Below are 12,781 nucleotides of genomic sequence, written 5' to 3'. Positions count from 1 at the left end.
GCAGCATTCCATGTAGAAGCCTGCCCTTGCAGATCAGCAACGCAGCCGCGCAGGCTTCTGTTTCTGCGAGTCTGATGTCCTGCACGTACATACATGCAGGACGTCAGACTCACAGAAACAGAAGCCTGCGCCGGCCGCGTTGCTGATCTGCAAGGGCAGGCTTCTACTACTACTATAAATCATTTCTATAGCGTTACCAGTCGTATGCAGCGCTTCACAATTGAACATGAAGAAAAGACAGTCCCTGCTCAAAAGAGCTTACAATCTAAATCAGGACAGACAGACAAGACAAATAAGGGATAAGGGTAGGACAGACAGATAGGACATATGGGAAGGGACTAATGAAGAGAGGAAGACAAGATAAGGGTTACGAGCAGGAATTAAAAGCAGCATCTTGGAAAAGAGATGGCTGAGGAGAGAAAGGATTGAGGTCTATAAAATCCTGAGTGGTGTAAACCAGGTAAAAGTGAAATTAATTTTTCACTCTTTCAAAAAGTACAAAGACCAGGGGACACACAAGAAAATTACATGGAGATACCTCTAAAACAAATCGGTGGAAATATTTTTTTCACTCAACGAATAGTTAAGCTCTGGAACTCGTTGCCAGAGGATGCGCTAACAGGGGTTATGGTATTTGGGTGTAAAAAAGGTTTGGACGAGTTACTGGAGGAAAAGCCCATAGTCTGTTATTGAGATTGACATGGGGAAGCCCCTGCTTGCCCCGGGATTGGTAGCATGAAATGGTTCTACTAATTAGGTTTCTGCCAGGCGCTTGCGACCTGGATTGGCCACTGTTGGAAACAGGATACTGGGCTGGATGGACCATTGGTCTGACCCTGTGTGACTATTCTTATGTTCTTATCCCTCGGCACTTGCTCACATAAATGTCATCTGCCATTTAGATGCTTAGTTTCATAAGGTCCCCTTGCAATCTTTCAGGCTTCTTGCGATTTAACAACTTACATTATGTCATCAGCAAATTTAATAACCTCGCTTGTTATTCCCATTTATAAATATTAAAAAGTATTGGTCACAGCACAGACCCCTGGGGAATCCCATTATTTACTCTTCTCAGTTTTTAAAATATTGTCCATTTAACCTTTCTCTGTTTTCTATCTTCTAACCAATTTTTAATCCACAGTAGGACAATGCTTCCTATCCCATGACTTTTTAATTTCCTCAGGAGTCATTCATGAGGTACTTTGTCAAGTGCCTTCTGAAAATTCAAATACATAATATTGACCGGCTCACCTTTATCCACATATTTATTCATCCCTTCAAGATTTCCCTCGACTGAATCCCTGTTGGATTTATCTTTGCCTGTCCACCACTGCATTGTGGTCTTTCTGTTCCTGTTTTAGCGGAATACATTGCATTTGAGTCACAGAAACTGCACTGGACTAATTTTTTTTTACCTTTGTCACTGGTCACCTAGTATAACTGGTTATATCAGAGCAGGGATTGCGGCTGTGAAAAGCTGTTGCACACTTCTCTGTACCCCTTGGCCAGGGAGAAGCACTTACCGGTCCCATTTAACTTTCATTCTCCCCAAGCCGTTCTTTTTTCCTGGGCTGTGAAAAGCACTGGAGGAGGCAAACTAGCCTGCAGCACAGGTTGCTTTTGTCAAATAATGTTTTGCAGTGGCGCGTACCAAGGTGGGGGCGGTCTGCCCCGGGTGCACGCCGCGCACCTGCTCCGAGTTCGCTAAACTTCTTTGCTCGTTCGCTGCAGCTCCCTCTGCCCCGGAACAGGAAGTAACCTGTTCCGGGTAGAGGGAGCTGCAGCGAACGAGCAAAGAAGTTTAGCGAACTCGGAGCAGGCGCGCACCGCGGCACCCCCTCCCCCCCCAGGGGGGTGTCATTTCACCGGAGGGGGGGAAGGTGTAATTTAGTGGGGGGGGGGGGGCGCGCTGCACCCGGGGGGGGGGGGCATCTGCGCTCCGCCCCGGGTGCCATCCAGGCAAGGAACGCCACTGATGTTTTGTGCTGGTAAACTGCAGATTTACAAAGGATGCACCCTGTGGAGAATAGTCTTCAGCACACCAGGGTGTAAGGAAACTTGAGAGTATGAGAACCGGTTTCCAGTTAGTTACTCCCTGCACACAATAATGGTCATGTTTCCTGCTAACTTGTGCCTGCCCCTCCACCCCCCCCCCCCCCCCCACCACCACCCCAATGGTTGGTTAGAAGTTTATTCTTTGGTTTTCTCTGTTCCTGTTTTCCTCATGTAGGTTTTATTTATTTTATTTTGTTTTTATAGTGATTGGAAAGGTACTGAGTGCGGTTGGAAGTGCACAACTTCTCATGTCTCAGAAATTCCAGCAGTTCCGTGGCCTCTGCGAACAGAACTTGGTAAGTAAAAAGCCCGAATGGCCAAACTCCAGGGAGGATGGGCAGAAATTTCTTTTCAGAAGGATCAGCTGTTCCGCCGCCCACCTTATATACTGGTTCTGAGATTTTGGGTGATGCTGGATATACCGCCTTTCTCAGGCGGTTTACATTATATTATATACAGGTACTTTTTCTGTCCCTAATGCACTTACAATTAAATTGTGACTTGCCCAGGGTTACAAGGAGTCGACCTTGCAAGCACAGTGTTCGACCTTGAGTCACATGGCAGGCACGTGTCTTCTCTCTCGCCTATACATGCGAACCTGTTTCTGTTGTCATGGTTAAATAAAATGGTGTAATTCAGCAGCAATAATGGGCATGAAAAGGACACAGGATTCATATCCATGCAAATCTTTTCTTTTTGTTTGGACCTGGGAAAAAAATATATGCATGGGGCTGACCCTGTCCCAGGTGCCCCTCCTGCCAATAGCTTTCCTCATTGCTCTTGTAATAATCTTCTTCTTATAGAAACACTAGTAAAAAAAAAAGGCCTGTTTCTGACACAAATGAAACGGGCGCTAGCAAGGTTTTCCTCGGAGTGTGTATGTTTGAGAGAGTGTGTGTGAGAGTGACTGTGTGAGAGAAAGAGAGTGAATCTGCGAGTGTGTGTGACAGAGAGAGTGAGACTGGGTGCGACTGTGTGTCTGTGAGAGAGTGTGTGTGCCTGGGGCCCCTCCCTCCCAACCAGTTCCAGTGTCCCCCCTCCCTTCCTCCGTGTTCCAGGGTCGTCGTCCCCCCTCCCTCCCTCAAGTTCCAGGGTCATCCCCCCCCCCCCCATTTTTTTTTTTTGTTTTAGTTTTTGTACAGGTGGTGCATTCCCCCCCTCCTCCCCTCTCGTCCCCTCCGAATTCCAGACCCCTCCCGCTCTCCGAGTTTCAGACCCTGCCTCCCTCCCTCGGATTTGCAGACCCCCTCCCTCTCTCCGAGTTCCAGACCCCACCTCCCTGCCCCCTCCTTCCGATTTGCAGACCCCCTTCCTCCGATTTCCGGACCCCCCTGCCACGACCCTCTCGAGCCCCCCTTCCCGCCGCCAACCCTCCGGGCTTCGTAGCCCATCTGTGAAGAAAGTTACGGACGCAGGCAGGCAGGCGCATAGAATGTTGGAGGTGAGAATTATTATATAGGAAGAGCACAACGTTTGTAGTTTAGTCTAGAACAGGGGCTCTGAACCCGTTCCTCGGGGGAAACACCCAGCCAGTCAGGTTTTAAGGATACCCACAAAGAATATGCACAAGATAAATTTACATACAATGGTAGGTAGCGCGTGCAGGAGAGAAATTTTAAATAGTCATTGTGAGATCCTAAAGATCTGACTTGGCTGGTTGTGTCCCGAGCATTGGGTCTAGAACCCCCTCTTCTAGAACCACCTACTACTACTACTACTTAACATTTCTAGAGCGCTACTAGGGTTACGCAGCGCGTACAAATTAACAAATAAGGACGGTCCCTGCTCAGAAGAGCTTACAATCTAAAGGACAAAATGTCAAGTTGGGGTAGTTGAGATTTCCTGAGAAGAGATGTAGTGATTAGGTGCCGAAGGCGACATTGAAGAGGTGGGCTTTGAGCAAGGATTTGAAGATGGGCAGGGAGGGGGCCTGGCGTATGGGCTCAGGGAGTTTATTCCAAGCATGGGGTGAGGCGAGGCAGAAAGGGCGGAGCCTGGAGTTGGCAGTGGTGGAGAAGGGTACTGAGAGGAGGGATTTGTCTTGAGAGCGGAGGTTACGGGTAGGAACGTAAGGGGAGATGAGGGTAGAGAGGTAGTGAGGGGCTGCAGATCGAATGCATTTGTAGGTCAGTAGGAGAAGCTTGAACTGTATGCGGTATCTGATCGGAAGCCAGTGAAGGAGAAGGGTGATATGAGTATATCGGTTAAGGCGGAAGATAAGACATGCGGCAGAGTTCTGGATGGACTGAAGGGGGGATAGATGGCTAAGTGGGAGGCCGGTGAGGAGTAGGTTGCAGTAGTCATCATTCTGTCTAGGTCCAGGGCTATGTTTCATCTGTGTTTGAAGACCTGACTGTTCCGTAAAGTTTATAGTAATGAAGTGATATTTTGACTGCATTGATATTCTGCTTTGAATTTGCTGTGACGTTGTTTGGAATAAAAGTTGTAAATTTACATTGTAGCTTGGCTTCTCTAATCACGTCTTAAGTTTTTAAATAAACTGGAATATTAGTACAGGTTTATTTCACAGTACATTGATTTCTGAAGAGCTGAGAGAGGCAGAATTATTTCTTACAGGTAATAGGATGTGTTATCCTCTCTGGAGCTGTCCCAGGTGATCTGTATAGCTTGATAAACCTGGATTATTTGACATTTCCGCAGCTGCTCTTTCATTTTAAGTGGAAAAAGCTACTTTTTGACATCTGGTTTTTACTTTTACGTTGCAGAATCCCAACTCCAATCCCAGACCCACAGCTCAGGACCTTGCTGGGTTTTGGGACCTCCTGCAGCTTTCCATCGAAGACATCAGCATGAAATTTGATGAACTCTACCACCTAAAAGCAAACAACTGGCAGCTGGTCGAAACACCAGAGAAAAAGGTGAGTGTGAGCAATTTTGGGGATTTCTGCCCAGGGTGAGAATGGAAAGAGCATCTTCAGGATGTTTGTACAGTACAATAAACTCTCCAAGCAGAGGTCATAAATTTATTGACACATCTTTCCAAGTGACTTGAAGGAAGGCGGAGAACCGAGTTCTTTTCTTCCTTTGTAACGGACACACCTGATGGTGAAGCACTTCTGAGAATCTGTGCAGACAACGTATTTCCTTGGGGTTCTCGACCCAGTTCTCAGGAAGCTCGGCCAGTCAAGTTTTCAGATTATCCACAATGAATATGCATAAGAAATGTGCATTCTCTTTACCCTCATTGTATGCAAATCCATCTCGTGCATATGAGAGGGTGGTGGATGCTTGGAATGCCCTCCCACGGGAGGTGGTGGAGATGAAACGGTAGCGGAATTCAAACATGCATGGGATAAACATAAAGGAATCCTGTGCAGAAGGAAGGGATCCTCAGGAGCTTAGCCTAGAATGGGTGGCAGAGCTGGTGGTTGGGAGGCGGGGCTAGTGCTGGGCAGACTTATACGGTCTGTGCCGGGGCTGGTGGTTGGGCGGCGGGGATAGTGCTGGGCAGACTTATACGGTGTGTGCCAGAGCTGGTGGTGGGAGGCGGGACTGGTAGTTGGGAGTCGAGGATAGTGCTGGGCAGACTTATACAGTCTGTGCCAGAGCTGGTGGTGGGAGGCGGGACTGGTAGTTGGGAGTCGAGGATAGTGCTGGGCAGACTTATACAGTCTGTGCCAGAGCTGGTGGTTGGGAGGAGGGGCTGGTGGTTGGGAGGCGGGGATAGGGCTGGCCAGACTTATACGGTCTGTGCCAGAGCTGGTGGTGGGAGGCAGGGATAGTGCTGGGCAGACTTATACGGTCTGTGCCAGAGCTGGTGGTGGGAGGCAGGGATAGTGCTGGGCAGACTTATACGGTCTGTGCCAGAGCTGGTGGTGGGAGGCAGGGATAGTGCTGGGCAGACTTATACAGTCTGTGCCAAAGCTGGTGGTGGGAGGCAGGGATAGTGCTGGGCAGACTTATACGGTCTGTGCCGGGGCTGGTGGTTGGGAGGCGGGGATAGGGCTGGCCAGACTTATACGGTCTGTGCCAGAGCTGGTGGTGGGAGGCAGGGATAGTGCTGGGCAGACTTATACGGTCTGTGCCAGAGCTGGTGGTTGGGAGGCGGGACTGGTAGTTGGGAGTACATAAGTACATAAGTAGTGCCATACTGGGAAAGACCAAAGGTCCATCTAGCCCAGCATCCTATCACCGACAGTGGCCAATCCAGGTCAAGGGCACCTGGCACGCTCCCCAAACGTAAAAACATTCCAGACAAGTTATACCTAAAAATGCGGAATTTTTCCATTTAATAGCGGTCTATGGACTTGTCCTTTAGGAATCTATCTAACCCCTTTTTAAACTCCGTCAAGCTAACCGCCCGTACCACGTTCTCCGGCAACGAATTCCAGAGTCTAATTACACGTTGGGTGAAGAAAAATTTTCTCCGATTCGTTTTAAATTTACCACACTGTAGCTTCAACTCATGCCCTCTAGTCCTAGTATTTTTGGATAGCGTGAACAGTCGCTTCACATCCACCCGATCCATTCCACTCATTATTTTATACACTTCTATCATATCTCCCCTCAGCCGTCTCTTCTCCAAGCTGAAAAGCCCTAGCCTTCTCAGCCTCTCTTCATAGGAAAGTCATCCCATCCCCACTATCATTTTCGTCGCCCTTCGCTGTACCTTTTCCAATTCTACTATATCTTTTTTGAGATACGGAGACCAGTACTGAACACAATACTCCAGGTGCGGTCGCACCATGGAGCGATACAACGGCATTATAACATCCGCACACCTGGACTCCATACCCTTCCTAATAACACCCAACATTCTATTCGCTTTCCTAGCCACAGCAGCACACTGAGCAGAAGGTTTCAGCGTATCATCGACGACGACACCCAGATCCCTTTCTTGATCCGTAACTCCTAACGCGGAACCTTGCAAGACGTAGCTATAATTCGGGTTCCTCTTACCCACATGCATCACTTTGCACTTGTCAACATTGAACTTCATCTGCCACTTGCACGCCCATTCTCCCAGTCTCGCAAGGTCCTCCCGTAATCGTTCACATTCCTCCTGCGACTTGACGACCCTGAATAATTTTGTGTCATCGGCGAATTTAATTACCTCACTAGTTATTCCCATCTCTAGGTCATTTATAAATACATTAAAAAGCAACGGACCCAGCACAGACCCCTGCGGGACCCCACTAACTACCCTCCTCCACTGAGAATACTGGCCACGCAATCCTACTCTCTGCTTCCTATCTTTCAACCAGTTCTTAATCCATAATAATACCCTACCTCCGATTCCATGACTCTGCAATTTCTTCAGGAGTCTTTCGTGCGGCACTTAGTCAAACGCCTTCTGAAAATCCAGATATACAATATCAACCGGCTCCCCATTGTCCACATGTTTGCTTACCCCCTCAAAAAAATGCATTAGATTGGTGAGGCAAGACTTCCCTTCACTAAATCCGTGCTGACTTTGTCTCATCAGTCCATGTTTTTGTATATGCTCTGCAATTTTATTCTTAATAATAGCCTCCACCATCTTGCCCGGCACCGACGTCAGACTCACCGGTCTATAATTTCCCGGATCTCCTCTGGAACCCTTCTTAAAAATCGGAGTAACATTGGCTACCCTCCAATCTTCCGGTACTACACTCGATTTTAGGGACAGATTGCATATTTCTAACAGTAGCTCCGCAAGTTCATTTTTTAGTTCTATTAATACTCTGGGATGAATACCATCAGGTCCCGGTGATTTACTACTCTTCAGCTTGCTGAACTGACCCATTACATCCTCCAAGGTTACAGAGAATTTGTTTAGTTTCTCCGACTCCCCCGCTTCAAATATTCTTTCCGGCACCGGTGTCCCCCCCCGAGGATAGTGCTGGGCAGACTTATACGGTCTGTGCCAGAGCTGGTGGTGGGAGGCGGGGTTGGTGGTTGGGAGGCGGGGATAGGGCTGGCCAGACTTATACGGTCTGTGCACTGAAGAGGACAGTACAAATAAAAAAGTAGCACATATGAATTTATCTTCTTGGGCAGACTGGATGGACCGTGCAGGTCTTTTTCTGCCGTCATCTACTATGTTACTATGTTGTTATGGGTTTCCTGAAAACCTAAAACAACAAAGAAAGCGGGAGAAAAACCAAAATAGACCAGATAGAAACCACAACCGCTTTCTTTGTTGTTTTATGTGTTTTTTGCGGGAGACCTGGACCTTCTTTTTGTTGGTTTTCCTGAAAACCTGACTGGCTAGTTGTGTCCTGAGGACTGAGTTGAGAACTGCTGCTGTAGAGCAAAAATATCTTTCTTTTGAAGAGAGTGACTAAGCTACCCTGTTGGACGTCTCTTGCTCCCTTCTGAAAATTTAATGCAAAAGTCCATAAGATCACCCAGACGGGATGATTGAGTAAAACATGGAGATGTTTTTGTTCGGAAAAAGCTCTCGAATGAGAACTCGGGGTAAGAAAAAGTCCTGCTCTCATTTGCACACCTCATTGAAACAGAGTTTGCCTTCTGTTTGTCCTAGTTCAAATATTCAGCGGGGAGGAGAGAAGTGCGTATTTTTGTGTGATTAATTTTGTTTGTCTTTTTCCTGTCCTTTTTCTTAAGGAAGTGAAGAAACAGCCCCCTCCTGTGCCAAAGAAGCCGGCCAAGCCCAAAACCCCTCTAAATCGCGACAAGGCCTCCGACTCCGTGGACAAACAGCGCCAGGAGGCCCGCAAACGTCTCATGGCCGCCAAGCGAGCTGCCTCCGTCCGGCAAAATTCGGCCACAGAAAGCGCAGACAGCATCGAAATCTATGTGCCCGAAGCCCAGACCCGACTTTGAGCAATGGGGAGCTAAAGGCCTCTAAACAAACATGTGATTAAAAAAAAAAAATCATGAGAAACAAAACTAGTTCTTTATAAACTTTATAGTGTTGTTATTCAAGAGACCTTTGGGCTACCTCAAAGGAGCCCTAAATTCCACTTTTTCAGCCTCATGGAGATTTTTTTGTTTTTTTTTTAAATTCTAAATGCCTGCCCCTTTCCTCCTCCTCCTCTTCCTCGCTGTTCTGTCTGACAAGGAGCAGTGCTAATGTACTGAGTAGATCCCCAGCTGCCACACACAAACACACACAGCCTTCCTGATCTTCAGAACTGAAATCTCCCCCACCCCACCCAAACATTATTCTAATATGGACTGTGGATACTGACTTTGTTTACGAGGCCATGATGAAGGTGAAGCTGTGCTCTCAAGTCTTCTCCGATCACCCCCAGTAGCTGTGCTTGCTTTTCATTTCTTACTGTTTCTCCTGGCCTTTTCATTTTTTATTTATTTTATTAATTGTTCCACGTCCTTTTGACTTTTTCCCCCTACGCTCCCCCCCTTTTTTTTTTTGCCTTTTTCCTTGTACGTTGCTATTATCTTACTCGGTCCTAAAAACGGACGGATGCAGGAGGTGGAGATGTTAAGAGAGGGAATGATCTTGGCCCATTGCTTCTAATATTTTTTTCGTTCCTTTACGGAATCCTGCTTTCTTATAAACTTCTCTACTTTGAAGTTGTAAGGGAAGAATTGTCTTTCTCTTTTTCCCTATGTTCATTCTTAAGGTTGGCGTGTGTTCCCTTACAGTACCAAGAGAATTTTTTTTGCATTTTTGTAAGTCTGCTGAAACGTAATTGTTTTTGGTTTTACTTTAAAAAAAATTTTTTTTTTGCAGAAGAGGTGGAGATGTGATATTCTGTATTATTGAAATGTAAAAGCAAAAAAAAAAAAAAAAATCCAGACACACACCACCTGCTGGTTCTAAAAAATATATATATAAAGGTAGAATTTTTCCAGAGTCTGCAAGCTGAAGTGCAATAAGGGGTGAGGGGTGGGGGGGTGAGCTCCAGCATTGCAGAACTCAGCTGAACTAGCCCCACTGCTAAAAAAAAGAGGACAATTGATCCCTTTCTCCCTCCCTCCCAGAATGCAGAGTGTCTGACTGTCTCTCCTGGGCAAGCAACTTGTTCGAGCACTGTCAGAATCGTGGCTTTTTTTTTTTTTTTTTAAGTCCGTCTCTTCCTGTGAAGAATGCATACTGAAAGCTTTTTTGCATTGCATTTTTAGAGTAGGGGAGAGAGACGGGTTGTGTACAGCCCCAGCCTTTTATGGATCGGAGCAACATACCGCAGTAGTTAACAAGATTAGCCCACCCTCTTGACCTGTATCTATGTGTACATATGCAAAGATCATGTGTAGGAGGATTTCTATATTTAATGCATACACAGCCATACGTGCCGTACCCAGGTACACATATGCATTTGGTGATAAAGCACCTGGCGGAACCTGTGATCGTGTATGTCTCTATGTACAGCATATATTTTTACATAAGTACTATATCTAGACGTTAATGTGTGTGTAAAAATATATATACTCCTATATACTATGTGTGTAACCCTTTTTTTTTCTTTCTCGGAGTCCTATGGTTTATGCATCCCTGATCCACCAGCCATCTCTGCACACCACATCTGAGTTACTAAAACCCTGACTCACCTTCCTGTCTAGATCAAAGAGGTTAAAAAGACACACTTTTTTATTAAAATAGGCAAAACGTGGCTATGTTGGCCTATATTTATAGGCTGTGTCAAGGCCAGCGACTAAAGAGGGATATCAAATCACACTTCCCCTTAGTAGAGGCAAGGCGTGCTGGCACCAGCCACGAATCTCCTTCCAATTGGGCTGTTTTAATAAGTGTGCCTTACAACTGCCTCTCTTGTGTTAATACTACTACTACTACTTAGCATTTCTATAGCGCTGCCAGGGTTACGCAGCGCTGTACAAGTTTAACATGGGGAAGGACAGTCCCTGCTCAAGAGAGCTTACAATCTAAAGGTTACAAACTATGTAGTCAGTGTAGGTAGCATGAATGGGGAAGGTGGTTAGGCGCCAAAAGCAAGGGAGAAGAGATGGGCCTTAAGTAAGGACTTGAAGATGGGCAGGGAGGGCGCTTGGCGTATGGGCTCGGGAAGTCTGTTCCAGGCGTAAGGTGATGCGAGGCAGAAGGGGCGGAGTCTGGAGTTAGCGGTGTTGGAGAAGGGTACAGATAGGAGTGATTTGTCCTGAGAGCGGAGGTTACGGGCGGGAACATACGGGGAGAGGAGGGTAGAGAGGTAATGGGGGGCTGCAGATTGAGTGCATTTGAAGGTCAATAGGAGAAGCTTGAACTGAATATGGTAGCGGATCGGGAGCCAGTGAAGCGACTTGAGGAGAGGGGTGATATGAGAGTATCGGTTCACGCGGTAGATAAGACGTGCGGCGGAATTTTGGACAGCTTGAAGGGGGGATAGATGGCTAAGCGGGAGGCCAGCGAGAAGAAGGTTGCAATAGTCAAGACGAGAGGTAACGAGCGCTTTCCTCTCTAGCACAAAAACCTAGTTATGTGTTTTGAGCTTCGGACTTGCGAGCAAGCACAGCTGTAAGAACGTTGGATGTTAATCCTAATACCCTTGGTCTTTTCCCAGTGTGGCATTACTTACGTACTCTGCCACGCTGATTCAATTTCCTGTTTACGCAGGGCAGAACGCACGCGGCAGAGGGACGGTCCCAGAGCAGGTCGTTGGCGCCTCGTCTGAGTTGATCAGGCAGCGCCAGTTGCAAACTGCAAGCGCTGCCGCGGGGGTAGGAGACTGAGGTGCAGGAGGAGGCGGCGCCGATAGCGTTGAATACAAGCGCTACGGCGGGGGTGGTGGGTGAAAGGGAGGAAGACAGTGGTCTGCTGGCTCTGCAAGGGGCGGGGGCTGAAGGGGAGAGGTTCTGGATGTGTGTTGGGGGAGGGTGAGGAAGACAATGGGGTGCTGGCCCTGCAAGGGGAGTGGGCTGAAGGGAAGGGTGCTGGACTTGTGGGAGGGGGTGCTGGACTTGTGGATGGGGGGGGGTTGAGGAAGACAATGGGGTGCTGGCCCTGTAAGGGGAGTAGGCTGAAAGGAAGGGTGCTGGACTTGTAGGGGGGGGGGGCGCCGGCCCTGCAAGGGGAGTGGGCTGAAGGGAAGGGAGAGGTGCTAGACTTGTGAGGGGCAGGGGGTTGGAAAGAACAGAAGGGAGAGAGGTACTGGACTTGCAGGGGGAAGGTTGGAGGGAAGGGGAGAGGTGCTGGATTTGCAGGGGGAAGGTTGGAGGGAAGGGGAGATGTGCTGGACATGCAGGGGGGGGCTGGATGAAAGAAAGAGGTGCTCAACATGTAGGGGGGGAGGCTGGAAGAGAGGTGCTGGATATGCAGGGGATGGCTGAAGGGAAAGGAGAGAGATGTGGACCTGCAAGGAGGGCTGGAGCAAAGAGAGAAAGGTGCTGGACCTATGGGAGGGGTTAGAGGGAAGGAAGAGAGATGCTGGACAAGGGGATAAAGGAAGAGGGAGTCAAATGCTGAACCCACAGTGGGAAAAAGAGCCAGATGCATAAGGGGAAGGAAAGAGAGAGGAAGAGAAGCTGGTTGGGGTGGGATCAGAGAGGAGAGAGACACATTGGTGTGGAGGAGGGAGAAAGGGGCCATAGGGAGGTGTACAAATACAGAAGGGAGATGATGGGCATTAGGTGGGAGCATGGGGAAAGGCACACAAATGTGAGATACTGTATGGGGGTGGCAATGGCATATGGGCACAGAGGGGCAATGCCTGGGGGAGGGGGATATGGATTACAATGCTGGACACTGGAGAGGGGGGGGAGATACCAGACAAGGGGGAGAATAGGAACACAGAAGGGATATGCTGGGCTTGGGGTGCATAGGTGCACAGAGGAATGATGA

At 48.0% G+C, this 12,781-nt stretch overlaps 1 protein-coding gene across 1 annotated transcript in view; it reads left to right on the top strand.

Moving 5' to 3' along the window:
* DLGAP4 (DLG associated protein 4) overlaps nt 1-10,427 on the top strand; it is a 279,115-nt gene extending 268,688 nt beyond the window's left edge. Inside the window, 3 exon segments of the mRNA XM_030212654.1 lie at nt 2,260-2,351; nt 4,782-4,934; nt 8,626-10,427. Coding sequence (XP_030068514.1) covers nt 2,260-2,351; nt 4,782-4,934; nt 8,626-8,844 — 464 coding nt within the window. The 3' untranslated portion in view covers nt 8,845-10,427.
* The last annotated feature ends 2,354 nt before the right edge of the window (nt 10,428-12,781 follow it).

The sequence above is a fragment of the Microcaecilia unicolor genome, chromosome 8 (genome assembly GCF_901765095.1).
Source record: "Microcaecilia unicolor chromosome 8, aMicUni1.1, whole genome shotgun sequence".
In the NCBI taxonomy this organism is placed as follows: Eukaryota; Metazoa; Chordata; class Amphibia; order Gymnophiona; family Siphonopidae; genus Microcaecilia; species Microcaecilia unicolor.
Note: the sequence above shows the minus strand (reverse complement) of the source record. Positions and strands in the feature narration are given on the sequence as shown.